We start from the raw sequence: 27,626 nt of genomic DNA, 5'->3' as shown, positions 1-27,626 counted from the left end.
TCCCCCTCTCTGATGAAGGGTCTCGGCCCGAAACATCAGCTTTTGTGCTCCTGAGATGCTGCTTAGCCTGCTGTGTTCATCCAGCTCCACACTTTGTTGCCTTGGATTCTCCAGCATCTGCAGTTCCCATTATCACGGAGCAAGTAAGCTTGTTTTATTGTCTTTGTACATAATCATTTCCTAAATATTTTAGCAGCTATCAGAGAGATAAGCACTTTATAGTAATCCTATCTCCAAACAATTAAAAAGTCATTGGCACCTCTAATCTGAATTCAGTAAAATTCCCAGACATCACAAGCAGATTTTGAGAGATTTTTCACACAAAATGCACAATGTGGATAATCGTGGCAATCTGGATAACCAAGGACAAAAACATAAAGTGGAACAGAAGTGACATCAGCAACTCTATGTTCAGGAGATGTTTGCTGCTGACACTGGCTGAAACTTAGCACCAATGACAATCTATAAAAATAATCCTATAGTCAACGGTAATAATATAAACAGTGAAACTGTAGTGATCAAGTGTAGCTTTGATGACATGACTTTGCTTCTTTACTATGGAGAGGAGAATAATATTGGTTAGATCTCAGCAATTGAAACCTGTATGTGGTTATGTCCTTCACTCAGGCTTCTACTCTAGTGCAATACTAATGAGATTGCGACTGCATGAACAACATTGAATTAGGTTTGGTGTTTTATCATTTGAGACCCAGAATAATGCACTCAGTCTGTATTCACCCTAATCACAATCCACCAACAACAGGTGACATTTACTGCAGCATGGTCAACTAATAGCCACAATCACAATCTGGTCTAGTAGCATAGTTATCACAGAATCATAGTTCCAGCAACACAAATGTGCACATTATGTGATTGACTTTTACTCAAAGAAAAGAGCTGGAAGAATATGGAAAGAGCAGAGGAACTGAACAGCTACAACACAGATGAAAAAGGTTCGATGGCTTCCTCCTGTGCTATAAAATGTCAAAAAGAAAACAGAAGCCAAAAAGACCATTCAGCAACTCAATTCTGCTCCAGAGTAATACTGTAATAACATGAACAGCTCCTCTATCTAGTTAATGCCTTACTTTAGAGAATTATCCTTTTTACTCCTTGGCCTCCCTTAAAAAAATGTTGTTCAACATTTCAATCTCCTTTCTTATTATCAACACTGCTTTACTTTCCAGAATCATAGAATCCCTACAGTGCAGATAATGCAGTCCACTGAGTCTGCTCCAGCCCTCAGAAGAGAATCCCAGCCAGCCACCCCCAATCCTCACCCATTTAGCCAGGAAACTACAGAACAAATTAGCATAGCCATTCTAGCTAGCCGGCACATCTCTGGGCTATGGAGGAAACTGGAGCACCTGGCAGAAATACAAAGATATGTGCGAACTCTGCACAGGCAGTAATCCAAGGCTGGAATCAAAATCCTTAGCAGCACTAACCACTGAGCCCCCATGCCACATTTTTAAAAAATAATAAACACTGGCCATGTAAGGAATTTTTCAAATAATATGGATCAAAGAGAGAGAGAGAGAGATGAAGAGGGACAAAAAGTAGGATTTGCTGGTAGAACTTTGGGAGACTCAGGAATCCCATTTAATCCTCAAGCAACTGCTAAATTCCAGTGGGCTCAAGGATAATTGGTGTCAAATGGCTCATTACTGAACTGAGTTGACACTGCCTTCTGAGTGGGCAGGGTGCACACGACCAGCCACCATGTTGCACATTGTAAAGGGTTGGATCACATTCTGCCTGTAATTTCAGATTCCCATACATTGCAGGGTCTTCAATGAATTATGACATTTTTGAAACAAAGTCATATGAAGATACTTACTTATGTTTATGAGGGTTTGTTAAAAGCCAAGTGAGATTAGATTTCTAATTAATAATGAGATCAAGGGACACAGGAATAGCATATTGAAGTAGATGAGCAACCATGATCTAAAATGGCAGAAAAGGCTCAAAAGACTGAATGGCATACTCCTATTCCCATGTACCATCAGGATGCTTGACTGCTCGGACTACAAAATATTGAATTGCATATTGTTAAGTCGATAATTAACACTTATTTTTGTTGAATGTTTATTGCTGTAAATTGTATCAACAAATTTGTCATGCCTGTTCCATTCCTTCTGTAATGATATCAAACAAACCTCATAATGACAGTTAAACAGAACCTCATCTAATATTATAATGAAAATTCATTCTGGTTGATTGTTGGAGATCACATCTCCAGGGAAGCCTACAGCTCTGTCACCAGAGACGGCGCTCAGTTTGCACAATTCAGAAGCACGGAGCTAATTTAAATGAATTTCTGGCAGGTATTCAAATTAGTAAAAGCATCCCAAAGGGAAATCAAGGGGTGATTTTACAAGGTAGTACCAGCAGTGGGGAGCCTTTTTTGGCTAATGGCACTAATGGTAAAATACTGCCAAGCATTGTATCTCTAGTCAAAACTGCGGCACAATGCCAATATTTTACTGGCCACTTCCTTCTGCTAGCATGCCACTTTCCCAAGTACTCAAATTCCTGGTTGTTCTCAAATAAATCTTGAGATGGAAGTGCACTTATGAGGATATTTGGGAGGACAACATCATGCTTGATCATTATATGGTCTGAATGAATAGCTTGTGATACACAGTGCCACAGCCTGATATGATTAAAGCACGCTTGGTATTAATCACAACTGGTACCTATGGAACTATATTGCTGGAATTAGTCAACCACCTGAGGCAAAAGGAAACTTGCCTCATTCAAGTTTCTGATGGCTGTAGCGAAAGACAAAGGTTCTTACCTTGCTAGTCTGTGCTAGCTGTAAATCCTAGCTCTAAGATGAAAGCATAATTGTATGAATCTATTGTATTACTAAGACTCCTGTAATAAGCAAATGGTCTCGTTGAAAGCATTATGTATAATTATGTATAGCCTTTTCTTAATGCATCTACACAACATTAGGCTGTCAATTGATGTACTGTGCACTTCAAACTATAATGCTCATTTCACGTATTTTTCTTTCACCTTTCATAGCATCCAGCTATTTTTTTTAAAATCTCAACTGATGCTTGAGTCCCTAACCATGGCCTTAGTTACCGATAGATTTCCAATTCTTTCGCGGATGGTTTTCCATCTTGCAACTATTGTAAATTGAGTTCACCTAAAATTCCCTACCTGTATCCCAATACCTGTCACCCTTGTGACTGTCAAACTACATTACCTCATTTCAGCAACACCTAACTTTTGAAAATTATATGTCTATATTTTAAGTCTATGACCTCACTCCTTTCTGTCAATATAACCTCCTGCAGTCTGACAACCCTCAGGAAATCTCTGCAGTCCAATTTTGGCATACCTCAGATTTTAATTGCTCCACTATTGGCAGTTGTGTTTCAACTGCTTAGGCCCTAAATTCTGAAGGTCCTCCCTTAAATACTTTGCCTTTCTACCTTTCTCTGCCTTTAGACATTCCAACGCTTCTTAAATCCTTCCTCTTCGACTGAGCTTTGATCACATGGCCTATTGTTTTCAAATGTTGCGGGGTGTCAATTTTTTTTTAAAAACAATTGTGTTCAGACATGCTATTATGCTAAAGCAGCTATAGAAATGCACGCTGCTGTTTGTACTTTGAATGAAAATACTTGCACAGTAAATTTTAAACTTAAGGAGCTTATTCCAGAATATTTTACAGCTACTTCATGATTAAATCAAAATCAACAAAGTGTTTCTTTGTCCAGAAGCATAAAATGCAGATAACCCAGATGACAAGCATTTCTTGGACTGTCATGCTGCATTATAGAATGTGAAATCTGAATTTTATTGCTGGCTGAATTCCTTTTCACCACAACATTGTCACATGCACTGTTACTGATCAGGGCAGAGGCTGAGGAAGCTTTATTAGAGAATAAACTGTCATTGGGTATTACTGCCAACAGCTAAGAGGCTTCCTGAGAATTTAGGATTCCCCCAAACTGTTCAGGAATTAGAATCAAATCTCTAGGATTCTGCTGTCAGCAATTCAGGGATCAGTAGATAAATATAGAGGTCATTTAACAAAAAAAATTGTGGTGCTTCCCATTTTTTCATTGAATACTTTTATTTATTAGTTGCAAAAATGTTGGGAGAAAAAGCAGCAAAATTGGAACAATGAAAGATGAAAGCCACGTCATGCAACCTGTAATCAGTACTGACAACCCCAATTAGTGGTGATCGATGCCTGAGGAAGACCTGCCTACGATCGAGGCAGTGAGCTTAAATTTTAGATGTAAAATGTAATAAGAAGAAAACGTATGCAAAAAGTAAAGAAACTGGGGAATGAGGTACAACCAAAACAGAAAAAAGGGGACAATATACTATCATGCAACCATGCACATTCAGAACCACTGTCACTGTGTTCATTGACATACCACAGAAGATGCGATGGAAAAAAGATGAGAAAACTGTATGATGCAGATAAGAAAAGATTTAACATTTTCTATTGTATGTCTCTGGATTCTGAGCAGCCTGATGTCCAAGACCTTGCAAAGTGAACAACCTTGTCACATTTGAGTGGTGCACAAAGCAGGGCATCTCATTCACACTTGAAAGAATTTTGCAGGCCTCAGCCTATGAACACATTATGTAGTCAAACTCTGCATCTGAGCTGCAGTCTCAGTTATCACTTGTGCTGTGGATTCAAGACGTGATGAAAAAATTTCAAAGACACGGCAGTTAGTTTATTCCACTAAATTCAGGCTTGAAACTCAAAACTGTTTTGTCTGCTTCTCCAGTCTTGACTTTAACGATCCACGATCCTGAATTTGCTTCCTCCTATTCTCACTAACACTTCATCTCACTTCCCCTCAATTCTAATCTCACTTCCTCTAGTGAGGTTTAATGTAGAGAAGGTATCGCACTTAATATAAATATCAATCACTGTCTGCATTTTAAAAATTTTGAGTTTTCAAGTTTGACAAAGCAACTTTACCAACTTTACTACCCATTTAAAGTGAACGAGCACTGTATTTTGTCATTATTTGTTCACATTACCAGCAAGGAATCAGAACTTTCCTGGGTTACAGTCTTTGGGATCAATTCTGATTTACAACTAGTTATGGGCCAGGGGCCCATCATAGCTCAGAGATGCTAGCACCGCTCTTAAATTAATGTCGATGCTTAGAGATTAATTCATGGCACTTGTCTCTGATACAGTTAGTGTTCTCATCAAGTTACCTAGTTTTACATTGTTTTGCTTCAACAGCAGTTATTTAATGAGGCCTGTATCCTCATTTATTGTCACAAATTTAGTTTTTAAAATTGATTTGAGATAGTCAAACATGGTGTCAAATCAGGTCATTCGGCCCTGTTTTGGAGTGGCTTCTCCCACTCCATGACCTACATTGTCACAGCCAACCCTCCAGTTTGTGGCCTCCACGCCTCCCTATCACACCCTCTTACTGATGACCTGCCTATTCATGACTTACCTTCTTATAATCACCGCTACTCCATTGTCCCTCGTTGCTCATCTGCAGAGTCCTCCTTGTCTTAAAACCGCATGAGCACACTATCAACTTTAAGTGAGGACTTTGTGCACCTTCACTGGTGATGAGTTACAATGCATTCATGTGACTCCATTATAAAAATACTGTCTACAGCAGCACAACCCAAAAAGGTCAACAATCTGAAATGTTAACCCAACTGCACTCTCCACAAATCCTGCCTCTTCTGAGCTCTCCAGCATGTTTTCAGCACAATCAGAAAAAAATGTGCCAAACTCAAGGGACATCACTCAAACATGAATATTAGCTACATAACTGGAAGAGAATTGTATTAAAGCCATTTATTTTCTTTATTTCTGACACGTTCACATACCATACCTTTCTTTCAAAAGTTAGTATAGTTTCTTTTAGGGAAGGAAATCTGACCTTAAGTGTATAGCACTACAGCTGTTAAGGAGAAATGAGAAATAGACAATAAAAGCTAGCCTTGTCAGCAATAGCAATATCCTGTGAATGAACTGAAAAAAGCAAAAATCAATATTTGTCTGAGACTCAAAACAAATCATTTTTCAACATCATGTCAATTCAATTCCTTCACTCAATATTAGAAACAACTGAAGACACAGGATACTGCAAAGCCTATATGCCCTGACAACATTCCAGCAATAGTACTCAAGACTTGTGTTTTAGGACTGACCAGGATCCTCGCCAAGCTGTTTCACACTGTTGTAACATTTTTCACTTTATTAGGTAGATGGGAATCAACCAGATATGTCCTGTCCACAAGAAGAGGGACAAATCCCAAAACCAGCAAATTGTCACCTGATCAGTCTACTCACCATCATTAATAAAAAGTAATGGAAAGGCCACCGATAGTGCTATCAAGTGGCATTTATTCAGCAATAACAGGTCACAGATATTCAGTTTGGTCCTACCAGGACCATTCAATGCCTGACTTCATTACAAACATGGACAAAAGAACTAAATGCCAGAGCTGAGAGTGACTGCTCATGGCATCAAGACAGCTTCTGACATTGTATAGTATCAAGGATCCTTAATAAAAGTAGAATCAAAGGGATTCTATGGCAAGGCTTTCCACTGGTTAGAGTCACACCTATGACAAAAAGATGGTGGTCATGGTTGTTGAAGTCAACATCAATGTCGCAGCTCCTTAAAGGTCCCATCCTAGGCTCAAATTCCTCAGCCAGTTTATCAATGACCTTCTCTCCATCATAAAAAGGCTGAAGTGGGGATGTTTGCTGATCATTGTACAGTGTTCAGCAACATTCACAATTCCTCACCCTATGTCCATACACTGCAAGACCCGCACAATATTCTGGTTGACAAGTATCAATTAACATTTACATCATACAAATGCCAGACAATGAGAATCTCCAACAAAACGGAATCTAACTATTGCCCCTTCACATTCAATTGCATCATAATATTGGGGCACCCCTCTTTCAACATCCTGGAGGGCACCGAAATTGAACTGCATCACATTTATAATTATTGTAGCTAAAATAACAGGTAATTTTGTGACGAGTCCCCATGCCTGCCCACCCTCTACGAGGCACATGACTGAAGTGTGATAGAACACTGTCAATTTGGTTGAATGACTGCAGTTTCAACAATGCTCAATAAGCTCAACACCATCCAGGGCAAAACAGCCAAATTCAATCAGTATCCCATTTACCACCTTCAACATTCACTCCCTTCACCACCGACACAGTGGCAGTAACGTACATCACCTACAAGGTGCTTTAAAGTAACTCATCACAGTACTCTCCACTACCCAGGAGAATAAAGGTAGAAGATTCATGGAACCACCACCACCTGCAATTTCCCCTCCAGAAATACACTTTCTGACTTGAAATTATATTGTGGTTCCTTCAGTGCCACTGGCTCAAAAACCTGGAACTCCCTTCATTAACACATACACGTGGTCACAGCAGCCCATCGCCACCTTCTCAACAGCAATTAGCAAACAGCAATAAACATTGGCCTAGCCAGGAATACTCAATTCCCATTAAATAAATTTTTCACAGAAAGCAATATGACTTCTCTAGTACCTTAGGTACTGGCTCTTTATTGCAATGGCTACATAACTTGCCTACCACAAAGATACAACAGTGATTGTGACAAATGCAGTTATATAAATGACCAAAATGCTCATTCATACTGTGTTTTAAACCATGCATTTTGTACAAATCGGAAGAGACCTACAGGTTGTAGATAGCACAGATACAGCAGGTAATCAGGAAGGCTAACGGAATGTTGGCCCTTATTTCAAGTTAGTTGGAGCATAAGAACAGAAAACTTACTACACTGTACAAGGTGCTGGTGAGATTACATGCTGTCATAGGGTCATACAGCATGGAAACAGACCCTTTGGTCTAACTAGTCCATGCCAAACATAAACCCAAACTAATCCAGTCCCACCTGCCAGTTCCTGGAACATATCTCTCCAAAACTTTCCTATTCAGGTATCTATCCAAATGTCTTTTAAATGTTGTAATTGTATCTGCATCCACCACTTCCCTGGGAAGTTCATCCCACAAGCAAATGACCCTCACTATGTCTTTTTAAAATTCCTCTTCTCTCACCTTAAAAATGTGCTCCCTAATCTTGACATCCCCTAACCTAAGAAAAAGACAACTAACTCTATCTGTACCTGTCATTATTTAATAAACTTCTAAAGGTTGCCTCTTAACCTCCAGTGGAAAAAGTCCCAGGTTATCCAGCCTCTCTTTATAAGTGAAACCTGCCATACTTAACAACATCCTGGTAAATCTCTTCAGCATGTTCTCCAACATGATAATATCCTTCCTGTAAGTGGGTAACCAGAACTGGACACAGTATTCCAGAAGAGGCCTTGCCTATGTCCTGGACAACCTCAACATAGCATCTCAAGACATAACAAAGTGTGGAGCTGGATGAACACAGCAGGCCAAGCAGCATCCTCGGAGCACAAAAGCTGACATTTCAGGCCTAGACCCTTTTCTGATGAACAGCCTAGGCCTGAAACGTCAGCTTTTGTGCTCCTAAGGTGCTGCTTGGCCTGCTGTGTTCATCCAGCTCCACACTTTGTTATCTCAGATTCTCCAGCATCTGCAGTTCCCATTATCTCTGATAACATTTCAACTTCTATACTCAAAAGACTGAACAATGAAGGCAAGCATGCCAAATGCCTTTTTAACCACCCTGTCTAAATGTAGTGCAGACTTCAAAGAATTATGTACCTGCACCCCTAGGTCCCTCTGTTCTACAACATTATGCATGGCCCTACCAATAATGCATACCAAAACGCAATACCTCGTATTTATCCAGATTCAACTCCATCTGCCATTTCTCTGCCCATTGACCCACTTGATCAAGATTCCGCTGTGATCTTACAAAATCTTCTTCACCGTCTACTATACCACCATCTGTACTGTCAGCAGTTTGTATCCCATATGCCTGGAAAGATACTGCTTCATTGGATGTAGTTCAGAGAAGGTTCACTAGGATGATCCCCAGTAAGGAGAGATTGTCTTTGAGCCAAGGCTAAACAGATTAGACTCTACTCATTACAATTTAGCAGAATACCAGGTAACGTCACTGAAGCAAATAGGATTCTCAAAGGACTTGAAAGGGTAGGCTTGCTGACACGATGTTTTCTCTTTTGGGACGGTATAGGACCAGAGAGTAGAACACAGTCTCGGAATTAAGGAGTGCAAATTTAAGACTGAACTAAGGAACAACTTCTTCTTTTGACAGTCTTTGAAACTCCTTGCCACAGACAGCTGAGGGGGCAGAGTCCCTATTTAAGTCTGAGGTAGATAAATTCTCAGTGAGTAAGAGAATCATGGGTTTTGGGGAAAGGGCAGGAAATGAATGTGCAGATTTTTGGATCAGCCCTGGCCCCATTGCATGGTGAAGCAGGCTCAAGGAGCTTCCTGCTCCTATTTTTTTACAGTCTTAAATATGTGACAGGAATAAACTGTTTTCTCACATTAGGCATGCAACAGAGAACTATTCATGCTTCATGATATTGCTTGTCACCTTTATATACACACAGAAACTGTTGAAAATACATACAAAAATTGTTTGAGGCAGACAGCAGTTTTCACTGAGTGCCTGCTACACATGTAGATGAATTGGCACTGGAGCTAAGGTGCAAAGATGTACAGTTTTTGACTATCCATCAATTTTGAACAGCAAGTGATAAAACAAACACACAGAGCAGAAACTTAGAGTGTACAACTACTCCACTTGTTATTAAACTTCAGCAATGTCTCACTTAATAGAAACCAATACATTTCACGACCCAATTCTAAACTAATAGTCAACTTTTAATAACAAGAGTTGTCAGTCTTCAGGGTCCTACAAGCATTTTCTTCTTAGGTTGCAACTAAACGTCTTCAACATTGCAGGGCAATAAACCTCAGTAAAATTGTTAATGGGGCTCCATTGAATTTAAATAGCCGTCTGTTAAATTCAAAAGAAGCTGCCAATCAGACGTGGAGACAGAGACAGAGACATTCTTCAACTGATCATTTCGAATACTAGCATTTTAAATTGTACGCTTGACTTCTCCCATCAAATTGCCTGGTGACAACTGACTTATCTGCAACTGACACACTGCACTGACAACGGGCTTATGAGCGTGAAGCTGGTTTCCAACTCTTTGCGTACTACATAAGTGATTAACAAATTTTGATTTAGAAAGGGTTTTTTTTAAATATCACACTCATATCTAACTGCATTTGGACCAAACATCATGTTTGAAATGTTAACTTGGTTTGCTTATAATTCTGCACTATGTACTGGAACTGAGCAAGATCCTCTGCCACTCCTAACTTTTTATAAAATCAACCTGTGCAGATACTTTATGACACAAATCTGGGGCAGATGGGACTTGAACCCAGATCTTCTGGCCCATAAGTAAGGACATCATTAATCTGCCAGAAGAGCCCTTCTCTTGCAACTGCTGCATTCTTGGCAAAATTAGCCCCATTACGTTCAACGCAAATCCACTCTACAACAAATCACAATGTTTTACCTGCCCAATAAAGTTCTTCGTTTACACCCGAAGAAGAATGATTTTATTTGAAAGAATCGCAATACCTCCAGATCTTATCTAGGTCCTGACATTGGAAAAATGGATATCCAGTAAACCTAAGGCTAATAAAGGGCTGTAATTCCCTACCTAAAAATCAGTGAACATAATGCACCATGGCAAAAATTATATTCTTGCGAAATGCTTAAATACAGTACATTACACTCCTTGCTTGATGGACTTGATTCATAATCACTTCAAATAACTCCCACAGCTGTCAGAATTAGTCTACTTACCAACAATTCACCCCACCACTATATAGCCCAAAAGGATATTTTCAAACACCACGGAAGTACTGAAGTCACTTAGATAACAAAGTGTGAACCTGGATGAACACAGCAGGCCAAGCAGCATCGGTGCACCTGAGATGCTGCTTGGCCTGCTGTGTTCATCCAGCTTCACACTTTGTTATCTTGGATTCTCCAGCATCTGCAGTTCCCATTGTCACTGCTCACTTAGATATGTTTTGAAAACTTCAGTCATCATCTCGGTTTTTCTGAGTTCCCAATGATTGTCCTGCACCTGCCACATTGGTCAAAAATGTGCCCAATTTTATGGCTGTTCTATAGTTACTCATCATTAAATATGATTTCAGTTCCATTAATCAGGGGTAGGCCTGCAGAAATCCTAGAGAACTAACAAATAATTATGCAATTCATTCCAGACTTCCCCGGATCTTTTGACATTACAGCAGGTGATCAGTAATAGAAATCCCCAAAAACAATGAAGGGATATTCTGCTTCTTACAGAGCCCTCACGTAATGATATCCCCACGTTATATGTCCTATTCAATTAAATCCCCAGTAATGGTCTAAACCTTTACATGTGACCTGGTTCTTGGGGGATTCTGCATTGGTCACTGCCATGTGAATCAATGCAAAACCCTATACTTGCAAATGATCTGATTTCTACAGGGAATCAGAACCCCAAATATGATTTGACTCCTAAATATAATCTGGCACCTAGAAGACACTTTAATGAAACTATTAATGAAACTATTTAATAAAAACATCCCTACTACACTTTGTTAAACACAAAATGGCAATGCACCATAGAATATGCCATAAGGAGTAAGTGTCCTCAGCTGCAAATCCGATGTGGCACGTTCACGACGATGGTTGAACAGCTGTAATGGGGAGCTGGAAAGATTTAATCATCTCTGTCAAAAACAAATAAAAAAAGCACATCACCACCTGATCAATTCCACTGGATCGCATGCAATGGCTCAGTGGTGAGGGCATATAAATCAGGAAATTCTCAGATTCTTACACATCAATTGTACGTGTTTGTTAGATCAGATGATAGGCCTTGAGAGTGATGCTCTCTATAATTGAACAGTCCACAATGTAAGGAAGTAGATAAAGACTGCTGTAAAATGACACATCAAATGAAAAGATCAACACTTGTTGCAGAGAAAGGAAAGAAATTAGTAACCCCAATTTACAGTCAACACAGTATGGAACTGGAGGAACACAGCAGGCCAGGCAGCATCAGAGGAGCAGGAAAGTTGATGTTTCAGATTGGGACCCTTCTTCAGCTCCACACTTGGCTGTCTCTGACTCCGGCATCTGCAGCTCTTGCTATCGCCAGTTCACAGTGCTGGTTCCATATCAAAATGCAGCAATACGCTGTGATGCAAATATGATCAGTAATCACACTCTGCAGATGAAAGTGTGAACAAGTCTACATTTCAAATGAAGATTCTACCACCATTACAATGGAACTTATTAGAAAATTGCTAACATGTCTGACTTTTCTTAGAAAGGATTTTCTACAACACCTGGGTCACAGCACCAAAGAGATATGTGACAATATGGCTATAAACCAACATCTTGAATGGCATGAACCTTCTCTGACATATCCTAAAACAAAAGCACTCACTATACTGAGCATGCCACTCTTTATCTGTCACATTGGTTTATTTACAGTAATTCTGGTGCTGTATAAAGTACAAGGAAATATAGCAAAGACTTGTAAAATCCAAAATCATAAGCAGAAACTCAATGGGCCAGTATATACATCGTAATAGAAACTTGCTTTCATGTGGGCTACATGATCAAATGTCAATTCCCAGGCGTCAGCACAAGGTCTAATCCACATCCACGCAGTATTTTATTCTTAGTTGTGCCTCTTGCTGTATATCTTTCAACAACAGCACCTCAGAGAAGAATTTAACAAGTGTATCCTTTTTTAATAGATGAACCTTGATTATTTGTATTCTATCTTGTTGACAATCTCCTTCTCCATCTATTAATCCTCTTGAGCCCATTTTGTTTCAAAAGCCTATTCTAATAAACCATTCCATTGAAACTTAAATACAATTTTGGAAAAAGTAACTTTTATTTGACCTATTTTTCTAATCAACCAGAAATGTTATCACACACCTCTGGAGTAGTTTGGGTTTGAACTCTTGTCTCCCACTTCAGGGGTAGGGGCTGTACCACTGCACAACAAGAGGGTATCTGTTAAATGACAGCACTTGGTCTTTATTTGTTTTGTGCAGTGCCAATTAATTACATCACAAGTAACAATTAATTATATAAAAATGGTGTAACACGGGTGATTTGGTGGTAGAGGTAAAGTGGTGCACAAAAGCATTTTTGATATACTAAAGAACCACATTTCTCTCAGATTCAGCAAAATCAATCAAGAAGAAGAAAAGGTTCCACAACTCGTGGTGCTCCCAGCCTGATTATCAGTTCAAAAGCATTGAAGTCTGGGAAAGTAAATGCAACCTAACATACACAGGTATCAGACACAGGGAATCAATACGGGTTTTATCCAACTCGGCACCAGTCCACAATCATGCGCTCATTGCAGAATCCATCTAATTGTCACACTCATTGATAGTCACCATTCTTGCTTCATATTTAGCAACATTGTTAAAACAGAAGATCCAGTGCATCTTTATCACCTGCTTTTATGGCAAATTTCAAGCATCTGCAATACTTTGCTTTTGTTTCACAATCTTTTGCCAGGTGATCTCAAGCAGTGTGACCTTTCAAATGCATAACTGGGTGGACAATGCAGAAAAGAAAGATTTTCAATGACATTTACAGGGCACAGATTTCAGGAATACAAGAGAGTAACGGTCCCCAGTCATTAATGTATAAAACAACACGGGAGAAATGATTCTCAAATCTTTACAGAGGAATATTCTCCTTTCCCTATGTATAGGGGCTGTGTAATCAGCAGTGAAGAGGAAGCAGTCTCTTTCTACACCAGCGAATCGACAACATTTCACTAGGAAAGATATAACATCTACGTTAAAAGAGCCAGCACAAGTCTGATGGGCTGAATAGCTTTTCTGTGCTCTTAAGATTATATGATTCTCTATTATCTTATAATAATTCAATGGAAGCACTAAATTACATCCTTCTATGACACAACAAACATCAGAGTGAGTGACATGGCCATTCAATTCTTCACTTCGAGATGCTAACTGACATAAAATCCAGTACTATAAGACAAGATCAGCCTTTGACACCAAACAATCTGTGTGAACAAAGAATAAGTACATTTCCCCTTTACTCCTAATACAACCAAATATGCACAAATTGAACCAAAGAGTAGGTTATCCCTAGTCTCCAGATAATGCTGCTCCCAGTTATTGATGTGAAATACGGAAACAGTACTGCTGTATCTTGATCCCGTGGAATTAAGAGTATTAATAGCCATTATACTTGATAGCAACATGCTGCGAAAAATGGTTTGTTCCTTCTGCTGAATTCTCCATGCCTATACAACATTATTTATATGCAGAATAAGAATCAGAAAATTTTACAACACAGCTCATTGTGCTTGTGCTGGCTCTTTAAAGGCGATATTACATCCATAAATGTGTGCCATTTCAAGTAAGAAATGTCTGCAACAGGGTACTTTACGTAGATACAGACTTCTGACTGAAGCCTCGAGCTGGAACTTAAAATTGGGCTGCAGGTGTCGGCTTATCTGACAGCGTTCGGCTAATTGATTTTGGGCGAGGAGGTTCTAGCTTTCACTCTGTTCCTATGAACTTAAGAGTGGAGAGGTCAAGTGAAGATTAATGACACAATGCAGCAACAGATATTTTATTTCACTGCTTAAATTATGAAATCTAAGAAATTAGTTTTATTTGCAAAAACTTACTTTGCATCATTGAGAGGAGCTGATGGTTGTGTTAAGGCTATAATGGTTCCTTCACAAGAAGTCTTAGGCATTGTCAGTCTTCAAGCTAAAGTGAAAAATGATCACTTGTTCACAAGGTGGTTATCGGATATACAACAGTAAACCAAAAACTTGGGTATCGCAACACCAAAATCAGCTTCAAAGGAATACAGAAATAACTTCTGTAAATAACAGAGAAAGAAAATAAGGGTTCTGGGAAGAAAAGAAAGGAAAATCACCTTTGAACAATTTAAACTGTCATGACTTTTAGGCTTATAGCTGCAGTAAAACTGTTTATGAATCCCCAGGCACCTTCCAGCAAAATAAAGAAAAAGGTGCATTATACCCTCTTGCTCTCTATCCGGAATAGTGGGAAGCTTAGAATTTGGAAGACATTTCAATAGTGTCTACTAAAACAGGAATTATGTCAGCACATGAAAGGAAAAAAAAAAATTGGAGGAGGAGGAATGAGCAGGTAAACAAGATTAAAATAGAAAAAAGTGTGACTTCCACTCCAGTCTCATTCTAGACTATAATTCTATCACATCCATCTACAGACTACGGAAAGTGGTACTTTAACAATCAGTAGAGGACAGGTACAGTACTAATTTACTCTTGCTGACATTGCCTTTCACACAGAATAGGAATTTTACCCACACAGTGTTGCTCCTGTAAATTGACAGAAATGGCAGGCATATTGACCTTCTACTCATTACTAGAGTACAGAATGTTTCCCCACTTTACAACTGATAATCCTGTTATGGTATGCAGTGCAAAATGTGTACTCTGACCTATATATTGCTGATTATGCTGCATCTGCCTACAATATACAGGATTATATTACATCTTTACCCCCAAATATAAAGCCTGTGACCATTGATTTCTGCCCTTCATTAAGGGGATTGAAATTCCCTCCAATAAACATCATACTGCTTCCAAATTGTTGATCCAGTGAGGGCGGCACAGTGGCTCAGTGATTAGCAATGCTGTCTCATAATATCAAGGATCAGGATTTGATTCCAGCCGAGGGTAAGTGATTGTGTGGCGTTCTCAGTGTGTCTACATGGTTCTCTGGTTTCTTCCCACAGTCAAAAGCTGTGTTGGTTGAGTGGACTGGCCATGCTGTAAATTGGGCTGTAGTGTCCTTGTAGAAATGTGCAGGTTACTTGCGTTAGCCATGGTAAAAACCACATGCAGGGTCACAGGGATGGATGGGGGTGTGGGTCTGAGTGGGATGCTCTTCGGAGGGTTAATGCAGACACAATGGGCAGAATGGCCTCTATGATTCTATGAAAACAATGTCAAAACCAAAGCTGCAAAGTAAACACTCCACATTCTGTAAATTCACATATTTAAAAAAATGCCAATTAGACCACTTCGTTCTTGAAACTGTCAAGTTGTATGTAATGCAAGTTATATTTTGAAGAGCTAATTTAAGTATATGCCAGGAGGTTATTCCATCACCTTGAAACCGAAGCAGAAAGCCACAACCATTAATCGTAATAATGCACGAGTGCAGTTTTAGTTTAACATCTATATTTCATTTTAGCTTTGTACTGAAGGAATCTAGACTTTTAACACTGCATTCTGCACCTTAAAGAGCACTGTTCTGATGGAATGTACAGTTCCATCTAATGAGCAAGTGCCATTTGAAAATGGCTGGATAAATTCATTGCAATTGCTTGCTGTACGGAGGAGGTTGTTTCAAACATTCTCAACTGTTACCTTAGCAACAGAATTTTGGTGATGCCATTGCTACTTCTGAATTGATTTGAGTTCAATAATATCTGTAGTGGTTGTTCAAAGACAGCTGTGCTTTGTGATTATTCTGACCGGGATTTGCTTCTTTCAATTTCTGAAATGCTCCAAATTGTGCTTTCAGGGCTACATTTTTTGAGCTACTTAAAAATTAATTTCACATCCACAACAACTACTTAAATTTCAGTGGCATTTGCTACACAGGGAATTTTTTTCCTCACAATACTTTGAAAGGGATAGAAAATGTGTATCAGCCGAACAGGAAGAAAACAGTAAAAGGTTAGCAGGAAGGGCAAAAAGGTCAGGTAAAGGAGAAGTTGTTACAAGTCTTTGGAAAGCAGGTGGGTAAGTTACAACGTCGGGGGTTGCTGTGAAGGAGATTTGGGAGGTGGGGTGGGGGGAACAAGGAACAAATCAGTGCCAGAGGAGCAGACATTATGTACAAGGACCTGGCGCTAAGGAGATCTGAGAAACAATATGGCTAGAACACTGATGAACTTGTAAGCGAGGACAAGGGTGATGAAACCAATTCAACAGCACAACAATATCCCAAAATACTTCTCAGGAGCAGCAGTAAATCAAATTCAACACCAAGGCACATAGAGATATTGGGTAAAAACCTGGGTCAAAGAAATATCTTTTAAGGGGCACTCCAAAACAGGAAGTAAAGAAAAATGAAGGAAGCAAATTTCAGTGCTTGAGACTTTGGCAGCTGAGGGCATGGTTGTCAATACAAAACCTGTGACAGGAGCATCACAGAAATTAAATACGTTATAGGTGATATTCCATTTATAAGCGGGGGCCTGAATAACAGGCACTGTGATGTGTGCACATTTGTGTGTATGGGAGCGGTGGGGAGAGTTACCTTGATTTTTTGTACCACGTGAGTGGTAGAATATTAGGAATGGCTCATCTGATTTGGCAAGTATTCAGGCACAATGTTTAGCATGACTGCACATGAAAAGTAAGTAAAAAGGAGTCCAAAGGCCAGAAGCAATTTTACGATTTTCAAAAGTATTTAAAGTTCTTTCAGTTTGTCTGGACAAGAGTGAGGGATGCAGAGAAAATGAGCTTTCTGACCATGGCAGCTTTTTTTTTGTCTGCGTATTTAGATACATAGAGAGTTTAGTTTATGCTTTAGTGGTAAAGGGAGCCATTCAAGAGAGCAAAAAATAATGCAGCCAGGGACAATATAGTGAAGGAAATTGACATTTTCTCTACAGTAAAGAGCATGTGTTCAGTTAGTTGTGTTGTCGGCCCCCCATGCCAGCATTTGGGACATTTGCTCAGCACTGGAGAGGGAACTTGCATTTAGAAGTGGAGGAGTCGCTGTGGTCAACTTAACTATCACTGAAGTAGGCAGGATAAAGGAGGTTTTGTATGGTCAGTAAGAGGAGCTAGACACCAAATTAAGAAGCAGAGCCTCAAAGGCCACATTCGCTGAATTACTGTCATAAGGCAAATCTGATTGGAGAGATGGATGCATACCTCAAAAACCAGTGTGGGGGCAATGGCTTCCATTTGTAAAGCACTAGGGCCGGGACTGGGGAAAGTATGATCCATAGCAATGGAAAGTCACTAGCTGGGATAGTCTATGCTGGGGTTGATGTTTTTGCCAACAGTATAAACAGGGAAAGAGAAAGAGAAAATGTTGAATTAAAAAGAGGGGTGGCCAGCAATCATATTTGGGAAAACAAGATGTAGACCTGGACGAACACAGCAGGCCAAGCAGCATCAGAGGAGCAGGAAGGCTGACGTTTCGGGCCTAGACCCTTCGTCAGGCCCGAAACGTCAGCTTTCCTGCTCCTCTGATGCTGCTTGGCCTGCTGTGTTCATCCAGCTCTACACCTTGTTATCTCAGATTCTCCAGCATCAGCAGTTCCTACTATCTCTGAATCATATTTGGGAAGATCTGACAAATCAATTCAGAGTCAGGCCAAGCAGAAACAATAGACTAACCATGAGATGAAGCAATACAGAATACAAACTAAGACTGAACCAATAGATAAAATGAGAACTTACAAATGAAATGGAGGATAAATCTTCAGCTTTTGTATCGGAATACATGTAGCATTTGAAACAAATCAGATGAACTAAGAACACAAACAGAAATGAGTGAGTACAATATGATAGCCATTACAGAGACAAGGCTGCAGGATGACCTGGATTGGGATGTGAATCTTGAAAGGAGATTCAGGAGGAAAGGAAACTAGGACAAGGTGGTGGAGTGGGTCTATTAGTTAATGAAGGTATTAACACAATGGAGAGGCATAACCCAAGTTCAACATGTAGAAACATTTTGGATGAAGAACGCAACAAGTCATTTGAGGAAGTGGTGTACAGGCCCCTTCTCAATAAGGTGAGGCATAAAGTAAGCAATAATGACAGCTTGTCAGAAAGGCACAGCTGTAATCATGGGAGATTTGAATCTACTGGAAATATCAGACTGGCAAACATAGTCTAGTTTCAGAATTGACAAAATGTTTCAGAATAGTTTCTTGGAGTAACATGTTTTGGGGCCACTAGACAGCAGGCTATACTAGATCTGATATGTAATGAAATAGAATTATTCAATGGTTATATAGTGAAAGCACACCTACAGGGCAGTGACCATAATGCATTTGAGTTAGGTATGTGGGCAAAGATCTAGCAAACGGAGTTCAATGTGAAGTTGTCCATTTTGGCAGGATGAATAAAGTAGTAGTATACTATCTAAATAAACCCTCGTTCATGAATCATAAAGTTGGATTGCAGGTACAGCAAGTGAATAGAAAGTTAATAGGATAGTATCATTTATCATGAGGACAACTGAACAAAATAGGGAGGCTTTGCATCAGTTTTACAGGCACTGATGTGACCACACGTGGATTACTGGGCACAACAATCAGTCATCTTAATTAGGAAAGGATGTACACTCCATTGGAAGCAGTTTAGAGAAGGTTTACCAGACTAATAGTTGTAATGCATGAGCTGTCTTATGAGAAAAGGTTAGACAGGCTAAGTTTTTGTCTATTGGGAGCTTAGAAGGGCAAGTGGCGACTCAAATGAAACTTGCAAAATTCTTAGGTAATCTTGACAGAGTATACGTTAACTCTTATCAAGGAATCTAAAACTAGGGGACAGTGTGTAGAAATCAGAGTTTACTCATTTAAAAGAGAGATGGGGTGAATTTCTTCCTCTCAGAAGCTTGTGGAATTTTCCCTAAAAAAGTACAGGAAGCAGAATTGTGGAAGTGAAATGCTGAAGGTAGAAATAGATAGACTCTTGTTAAGCAGGGGGACAAAAAGTTACTGAGGTAGGCAGGAATGTGGATTTGAGGTTATAATCAGATCAGCCATGATCCTATGAATGAAAAAGCAGGCTCAAGGGGCCAAATGGCCTTCTCCAGCTTATTGCTTACATTTAAAATTTTGAAAAGAAAAATAGTCACACATCAAACAATGAGCAATCTCTTAAAGCATTCTCCTATTTCAAGGCCATGCAAAAAAAGCACTAAGTATACTTTTTTTAAAGATATCTGTCTTAGCACAGTTGTTTTTAATATTCTGCCAACTGAAAGTCAAAAACATAATTTCCTAATTCCCCTAATTTTCTCCCTGATGGGAGATAGTGCCACAGCCAATCCTTTCTCATTTGTACAGATCATAGAACAAGGCTGTAATATCTGACCAGCACCCAACTAAACAATACCAAAACTGCAGGGTGTTGGCGTGAATCCCAGACATGTGGTTTTCTGATCAGCAGGCTTGACAGTGAGTGAGTAACACATGGGAATCCTGAATGTGTTAAACTGTATTTTTAAAACATTCGACTTTAATTAATTATTTCTTTATTTCTTTTAAAATGAAACCCACTGTATAAAACTACATACAATTTCACAATGCCACCTGAAGGTGATGTTACATTTTGTGAAGTTTGCTGCCCTAACTGTAGGTTATTAGGGCTTCCGTATTTTAGAGTATATTCAGAACCAAGACTTGGCTCCATATAATCTCAGTAGTATCTTTATCAAAGAAACTTATTTAGATGTCAGGCTAATAATGAATCTAGCATAATAAACAGATAGTTTATATTGATGCTGTGACATAGCATTAGCCTTCCACATTTCTGTGCTCGTGGTAGGATTGGTGAGAATCACAGATGTGTTAGACTGGGCTCCATACTGCAAACTATAATAATCATGACCCTCTTTGTTACCCAATCAAACTGACAAGAGCAGTAAATGCACTCACGCATCCATTATTTTGAACAGCAAGCACAGTCACAAGATTTAATTTGAATGTATGTTATAGGTAGTGGGGAGGGGGGGATTGGCTTCTATGGCTCACACTTATATAGCATGGAAACAAACCCTTCAGTCCAACTTGTCTGCACTAACCAGACATCCTAAACTGATCTTGTTCCATTTGTCAGCATTTGGCGTATATCCTTGTAAACTCTTCCTATTCATGTACCCTTCCAGATGTCTTTTAAAATATCGCATGATTGTATCGACCTCGCTCACCTCCTCTGGCAACTCATTCCACACACGCACCACCCATCCGTGAAAAAGCTGCCTCTTAAATTCCTTTTACATCTTTCCATCTCACCTTAAACCTACGCTCTCTAAATTTGTACTCTCCTACCCTGAGGAAGACGACCTTGGCTATGCATCCTATCCACGCCCCTCATGATTTTATAAAACTCTCTATCGTCACCTGACAACCTCTAAACACCTCATGGAAAAAAAGCCCTTTTTTTGAGTCATGAGACCCTTCAAAATGCAACAGCTTTGTACAGACAGTCAAACAGAAAAGCTGAAGAACACTACATGCTGCGTAAACCTTCGACATATCCTACTGTGTGCAGTCCAAAATCTCAACCAAGCAATGCCTTGACATAATCATGCAGCATCAAGAAACAATCCCACTGATGGCACTGAGGCACAAGCAACATCACAAAACCCCTAAAACAAGGATAGAGGCTATTTAGCCCATCATCTTCACCACCCAATCCCATAACCTCACATCTACTATAGCTAACCTACTTACCCTAGACACTACAGGGCAATTTAGCACAAACAATCCATCTAACCTAGCCTGCGCATCTTTGGACTGTGGAACCAGACCACCTGGAGGCAACCCACACAGACATGGGGAGAATGTGCAAACTCCACACAGTCGCCCCAGGTTAGAATCAAACTCGGGTCCCAGTTCTATGAGGCGACAGCACTAACTACCGAGCCACTGTGCCACCCAATATATTGTGGCCCGGAAACATTGAGCCCATTTACCAAAGTAGCCGACACATTCCAAGTTCCAATAGCCTTCACTTGGAGCAGGAGTGGCTCATTTCACACCAGTGAACATAAACCTCAGACAGCACTAAAAAAGGCTAGACTTCAATCTTGCACATACGGCTAAACAGATATGCACTCACACAGTAGAAAATGAAAAGTAAATACAAGGATGTATCACCTGTGACACTTGTGTCCCATCAGAAGATCTTCTCTCTTCCTCTCCTACTACATCCCAGTGAGGACCCAGGGTCTGCAGAAGGGTGGAGGGAGCCTACTCCATAGTTGTGCCCTTTGGCCTTGGATGTTTTGGCTGACTGCAGGAGTGTTTCTGTCCAGAGGGCCTATGTATGCCAAGAGTGTCCTGTCCAGAGGTAAGTGTACTATCCTCGACTTGACCTCTCACAGAACTAAGAGTAGTCAGCAGGATGAAGGCTGAAAGCACTGTGAAATGGCATTAGAGGAGATTTTGCACATGATTCCTCCTGCAGCTGGGTACTTACTGGCACCAGGCTGTCTCTTCTCAGAAAGCAGCAGTTGGAAAGAAGTCAAGGTCCCTCACCCACTGTCACCTTGCCATTGGTGATGAGCAATCCTGGGGATGTCCTAGCAGTCGTAAATAGCTCCACTAGCAAGTGGGAGAATTAGATAATTAGTGGATCGTCACTGGAATGTGATGCATGGTTAATCAGGCAGGTTTAGGATGATATTGTGAGAAAATTCACCAGGTTTCTTGGACTGAAACACTCCATGAAATCTGACAAGATTCTTATGTTTCCATTTATAATGGGAAGGATTCATTGCATTCCTTTGTCTATTATAACGGAGGTATGAAGTAATATAAAACAGTACGATTTTGAGCCACTTCAATGCAATGCACCTGTTGACTAGTTAGAAAGAAAGGTCAAAATCTTTTCCACATTGGTGCTCAGGAGAACTCAACAGGGTAAGATCTTTTCTGCAAAATTAGAACTACTTTTAATGAAAGAAAGGACACAAAACCAACACCTTTTAAACATTTAATGTTGCATGTATTTTTGAGTCAAGGTGATAATATTTTAATTCCAAAATAAGAGAGACCAGAGGGGACTGCTTAAGCAATAATGTATTATTATTACGTAGGGGAAGAGGAAGGCAGCTATTACTAAGCACATTTTATTGATCCAAAATTCAATTTCCAATCCTTCAGCTATTGACTGCTAAAAATCAACAGATCACCAGAATCTAAAGAACCACCTATCCATTACCAAAAATACTTACTTCTACTTTTCTTTCATATCTTTGCCTCACCTCATCTGCCGCTGAAACCCAAATTTCTTCTGTTATCTCTTTTGGCTGCATCAGATCTTCCACCTTCAAACTTGAGTTCATCAACAGCTCTGTGGCCCATTATTCCACCAAAATCTATTTGCTTTAAATGATTCTATAAAACATAGCAAGTAGGCATTAATCCATCACCGACAATGCCAAACAATATCTTGGAGATAGCAAGAGCTGCAGATGCTAGAGTCAGAGATAACACAGCTGGAAGCTGGTGGAGCACAGTAGGCCAGGCAGCAGAGGGGCAGGAAAGTTGACGTTTCGGGTCAGCACCCTTGTTCAGAATAATATCATAGTTTTGAAATTCTTATCTTGTTTTCCTATCACTTAAATGGACTCAGCCCCTTCATCTCCTTCAGACTCAGAAACCTCTGGGATCTTGTGCACTCCTCCAACTCTGCGCTCTCGTGTGGCCTCAATTTTAATCATATTTACAATGATTGACAGACCTTCGGCTGACAAACCCCAAGGTTAACGTTGCTAACTTATTCACCAACCGACCATATCAATAGGCCATTGACATTTACACTATGCCATGATCTCGTGAAAAGGCCTCCATCCACTGTTTTTGGCCCTGAGCACTGCCAAGCTTATTTCAGATTACCCCAAAGTGGACGGTGTTTCAAAAATCTAAACAAGTGAAACTAGCCATCTCACACTGCACTAAATAGCAAATCCACAATGGTTTTCTCCACTAGCAGGATGTTGCTGACAAATGAAAAATGACACTTTGTCTACCACAAAAATGAATAATGCAATGGGCGTTTCAGCACTAATGTGATGCATGTAGCCCGTACATTTCAATGACTGGAGAACCAGTCAAACAATACATCCCATTGACCAATCACAGTGGGCAGCACATCAATCATGCTCAACCAATCTGGCTTGCAAGCCTCAGAAAAGCATATCCTACATTAGATATCATGCTGTATTGGAAATCATTCATTAAATAATCTAGATCATACCAAGAGTTACAGTGGAAATCAATTTCAGATTATCAGCTGCACTTGCAAAAGTGATGCACTTCTGTGTGGTAGGAGCAACACACATAGATACTTAGGATCCAATGTTATGTTGACAAAAGAAAGATAGTACGTACATTCTACCATTTTCAAAAACGAGTCATGCAGACAGCAATACTCTGCTGCATCCCCTCTGGCAAAACCATAACCACTCAGAATCTACTTCCTGGCCTGAGAATTAAGATTTCCAGTTAACTGTTCTTGCTGCTCCTCCATGCCAATGGTGCTTCAACCAATCATTCTCTTCTCATCCTGTATAAAATTGAGTCCATTTGTTCAAGTATGTTTCTTCGATCTGATGACAAAAAGTTTCAAATTCTTATGTCCTTTTAGCACTGTTTAATTTTTGATGTCAGCATCTGCAATATTTTGCTGTTATCTAATAAAGTCTTGCGAAACACCTTAGGACATATTACTACACTTAAGAAGGTGTTATACAAACATAAGTAGTTACTGTTCTGGTGGTAGAGACCAGGCTGAGACTTTTTTTTGTGTATAATTGACAATCAAACTGTCCAGTGGTACTATTATAGACCTCCAAGCTGGTGGGGCTTGAACCGAGGTCTCCTGAATCAGAGTTAAGACACTACAATTGCACCACAAGAGCCCCCACTTTTCCTCTTAAATTTAACTTATTTTTCTAATCAACCTGTTCCAAGATATTATTACACACCTCTCAAGCAGGTGGGACTTGAACCAGGGCTTCCCAATTCAAGGGGTATGGGCACTAACACTGTGTCACAGGAGGCCCCACTTTCTCCATCTTCTTATTCCCCATCAGCTGCTGCCACAATCCAATTGATATTCACAGAAATTACCTCACAGTGTAACAAAAGTGGTTTCCATGGCAACTTCACACCTGTGCCACACGTTGGGCCTCATGATGCTTTTCAGTGTTAGAGCTGCAATTGATTTATCAAGCATCAGAGATTTTAAAAAACACAGAGAAATTTCTGCAAATCTGAATGTAAAATGTGGAAAAATGCACATTATCTAACAGTGACAGGTAGGGTTTTGAAGTAGATTTGTAGTTCGGGCTGTGGGTGTTGAGGTTGGTTGGCTCGCCGAGCTGGTTTGTTGTTTCGCAGACGTTTCGTTACCATGCTGGGTAACATCCTCAGTGCAGCCTCAGACGAAGTGTCAGTGTATTCTCCCGCCTGGTTTTCATTACACAGCATGGTAACAAAACGTCTGCGAAACAAGAGCAGGAGAACACACTGACACTTCATTGGAGGCTGCAGTGAGGATGTTACCCAGCGTGGTAACGAAACATCTGCAAAACAAGAAACCAGCTCGGCGAGCCAACCAACCTCAAGAGACGTTTTATTCAAACATGGTCAGATTATCAAGAAACAAAACACACCAAATGTTTTCAGTACCAAGTTCTGGGTAAAAAGTCTTATCTATGATATTGACTTTTTAGGTTACAGGCCAACCCGCAGCAGATTTATACCATTGTGTAGAAGCCAGATAATGCCATATAATGCAGAGGTTTCAGGTTAAACTGTTGCATGTGAAACTGGACTCAAAAGTAACAGGGATAAACAAGAAGCAAAATACAACTCAAAAAAAAATTCTACTTACTTCAAAGTAATGAGCTCTTTCTATGATGACATAAAAAAGGATCAAGCAAAGTTGACTGATTTTCAGTCTTTTGCCCTTGACCACTGAGATCAGAGAACTGATGGTTCAAGGGTTAGTTTTCAACTTCACAATCTGATCACCTGGCAGAGTAGATCTTATGAATTTTGAATATCCTTCTAATGTTTCTCTTGCTGGATTTCTAAGAAAAGAAAATCATTGGGTTTCACAGCAGATGGCAAAGCCAGCCTGCCATTGTACCCATAAGCAATGAAGATGGACATTAATTATTATACCTCTTATTCTATTTGACTACATTGCCACTGATGCTGCAGTTACTAACACAACAAAAACCTTCTGGGTGAAAATACTGTTCAACGTTACGTGTGGGTAAAAATATTAATCAACATTGCACTATAACATGAAAATCAGAGGATCATACGAAAAACATTCTATTTACCCTAATTGCCTTGGCTCCAAGGGTAAGAAAAGGGAGCACAGCTCCTTTGTTAAACAGATAAGCTGTTTTTACTTCAGTGGATGGATTTAAATACTATGCAAACTAATGGACAAAAACATTTCTTGCCTCATTTTCCCAGAATTTGCTGGGGAGCCAATTTACAACATTCATGGGAAATGAGCATTAGAAGCAGGAGGCTACCCCTACAGACTGGATTATCGGCGAAGGACTTCCACAGAACTTAAGAAATAATCTTCAGTTGGCAACAGCCAGCATACCCAACAGAGCACTTGGGATATATGGCACTGCAGACCAATGAAAAGTTCAGACACAACTTGAAGCTAATAACTCGCTGGGAAATAGGTGCCAATTGTTCTCTAGTATCATATATCATCCTTCATCTACAAAGTTGGACACTAGCACAACTGAACTTTAGCAAGTTCAATCTCATTTGTACAGGATTTCTCGCAAGAATCTAACAAACGGTAGGATTGCCATTTGTAAGCATTCTAGTATGAGCCACTGGATAGTGATCATAGGGTCTTGGAGCTCATACACGGAGATATCAATATTCTGGCAGTGGCAGCGACCAGAAACTAAACTGCAGCATCTATGTTAACACCATAGCTACAAAAGCAGATATGAGGCAAGGTGAGTAAACCCACCTTTGGTCTCCCCAGTATCTACAAGGCACAAATAGGAAGTGTGATGAAATATTATCCACTGCCTTGGCTGAGTGCAATTTCAACACTCAACAAGCTCAACACAATCCCACACAAAGCTATGTCCATGCCCTACCAGCCGCAGTCAACTGGCAGCCCATTCACCACCTTCAACATTCACTCCCTTCAGTGCTGATGTACAGAGGCTGCAACATGTACCATCTAAAAGATGCACTGCAACAACTGATTAAGGCTTCTCTAACAACCATTCCAAACTCATTACATCTACCACCACAGGGGCAATGACGGAAAATGCATGGGAACACAGAGACCTGCATGTTGTCTTCTAAGCAACATAACATCCCAACTTGGAACTATGTTGCAGCTTCACAGTGCATGGATCAAATCATGGAACTCCCTTCCTAACAGCTTCATGGGGCATTCTACACTCAAAGGACTGCAGCAACTCACCACCACATTCACCAGGTCAGCAAGCGATGGGAAATAAGTGTGGCCTAGCAAACATTTCCTGGTCCCAACATGGAGCTCAAAGTGGTTGTATAGCCTGCCACACCACCAAGATATTTTAATTACAACATGATAAAATAAAATGCAGCATCGGCTCCTTACGAATGGTTTCATGTGCTTGAGCAAAACGCTGTGTCATATTGTGGTGAATTTTCCTACCAAGGTATGCAAACTTCTATGATAAAAACAGAAGTTGCTGGAAAAGCTCAGCAGGTCTGGTAGCATCTGTGAAAAACAAAATCAGAGTTAATGTTTTGGGTCTGGTGACCCTTAGAACCTCTGTGACATTTGATTAT

At 40.0% G+C, this 27,626-nt stretch overlaps 1 protein-coding gene across 2 annotated transcripts in view; it reads right to left on the bottom strand.

The window, feature by feature from the left end:
• The window catches only part of grk3 (G protein-coupled receptor kinase 3), a 278,643-nt gene that overhangs the window by 178,897 nt on the left and 72,120 nt on the right, over positions 1–27,626 (bottom strand). The window contains exon 1 of one of the 2 annotated variants that reach the window (XM_059655001.1): positions 14,707–14,725. The exons of the other annotated variant lie outside the window; for it this stretch is intronic. Within the exon in view, the coding sequence (XP_059510984.1) occupies positions 14,707–14,716 (10 nt within the window). The 5' untranslated portion in view covers positions 14,717–14,725. Of the gene's footprint in view, positions 1–14,706; positions 14,726–27,626 lie in introns of those variants that run through there. 2 annotated transcript variants of the gene reach the window in all.

The sequence above is a fragment of the Stegostoma tigrinum genome, chromosome 26, assembly GCF_030684315.1.
Source record: "Stegostoma tigrinum isolate sSteTig4 chromosome 26, sSteTig4.hap1, whole genome shotgun sequence".
Lineage (NCBI taxonomy): Eukaryota > Metazoa > Chordata > Chondrichthyes > Orectolobiformes > Stegostomatidae > Stegostoma > Stegostoma tigrinum.
This window is presented reverse-complemented; position numbering and strand designations above follow the sequence as displayed.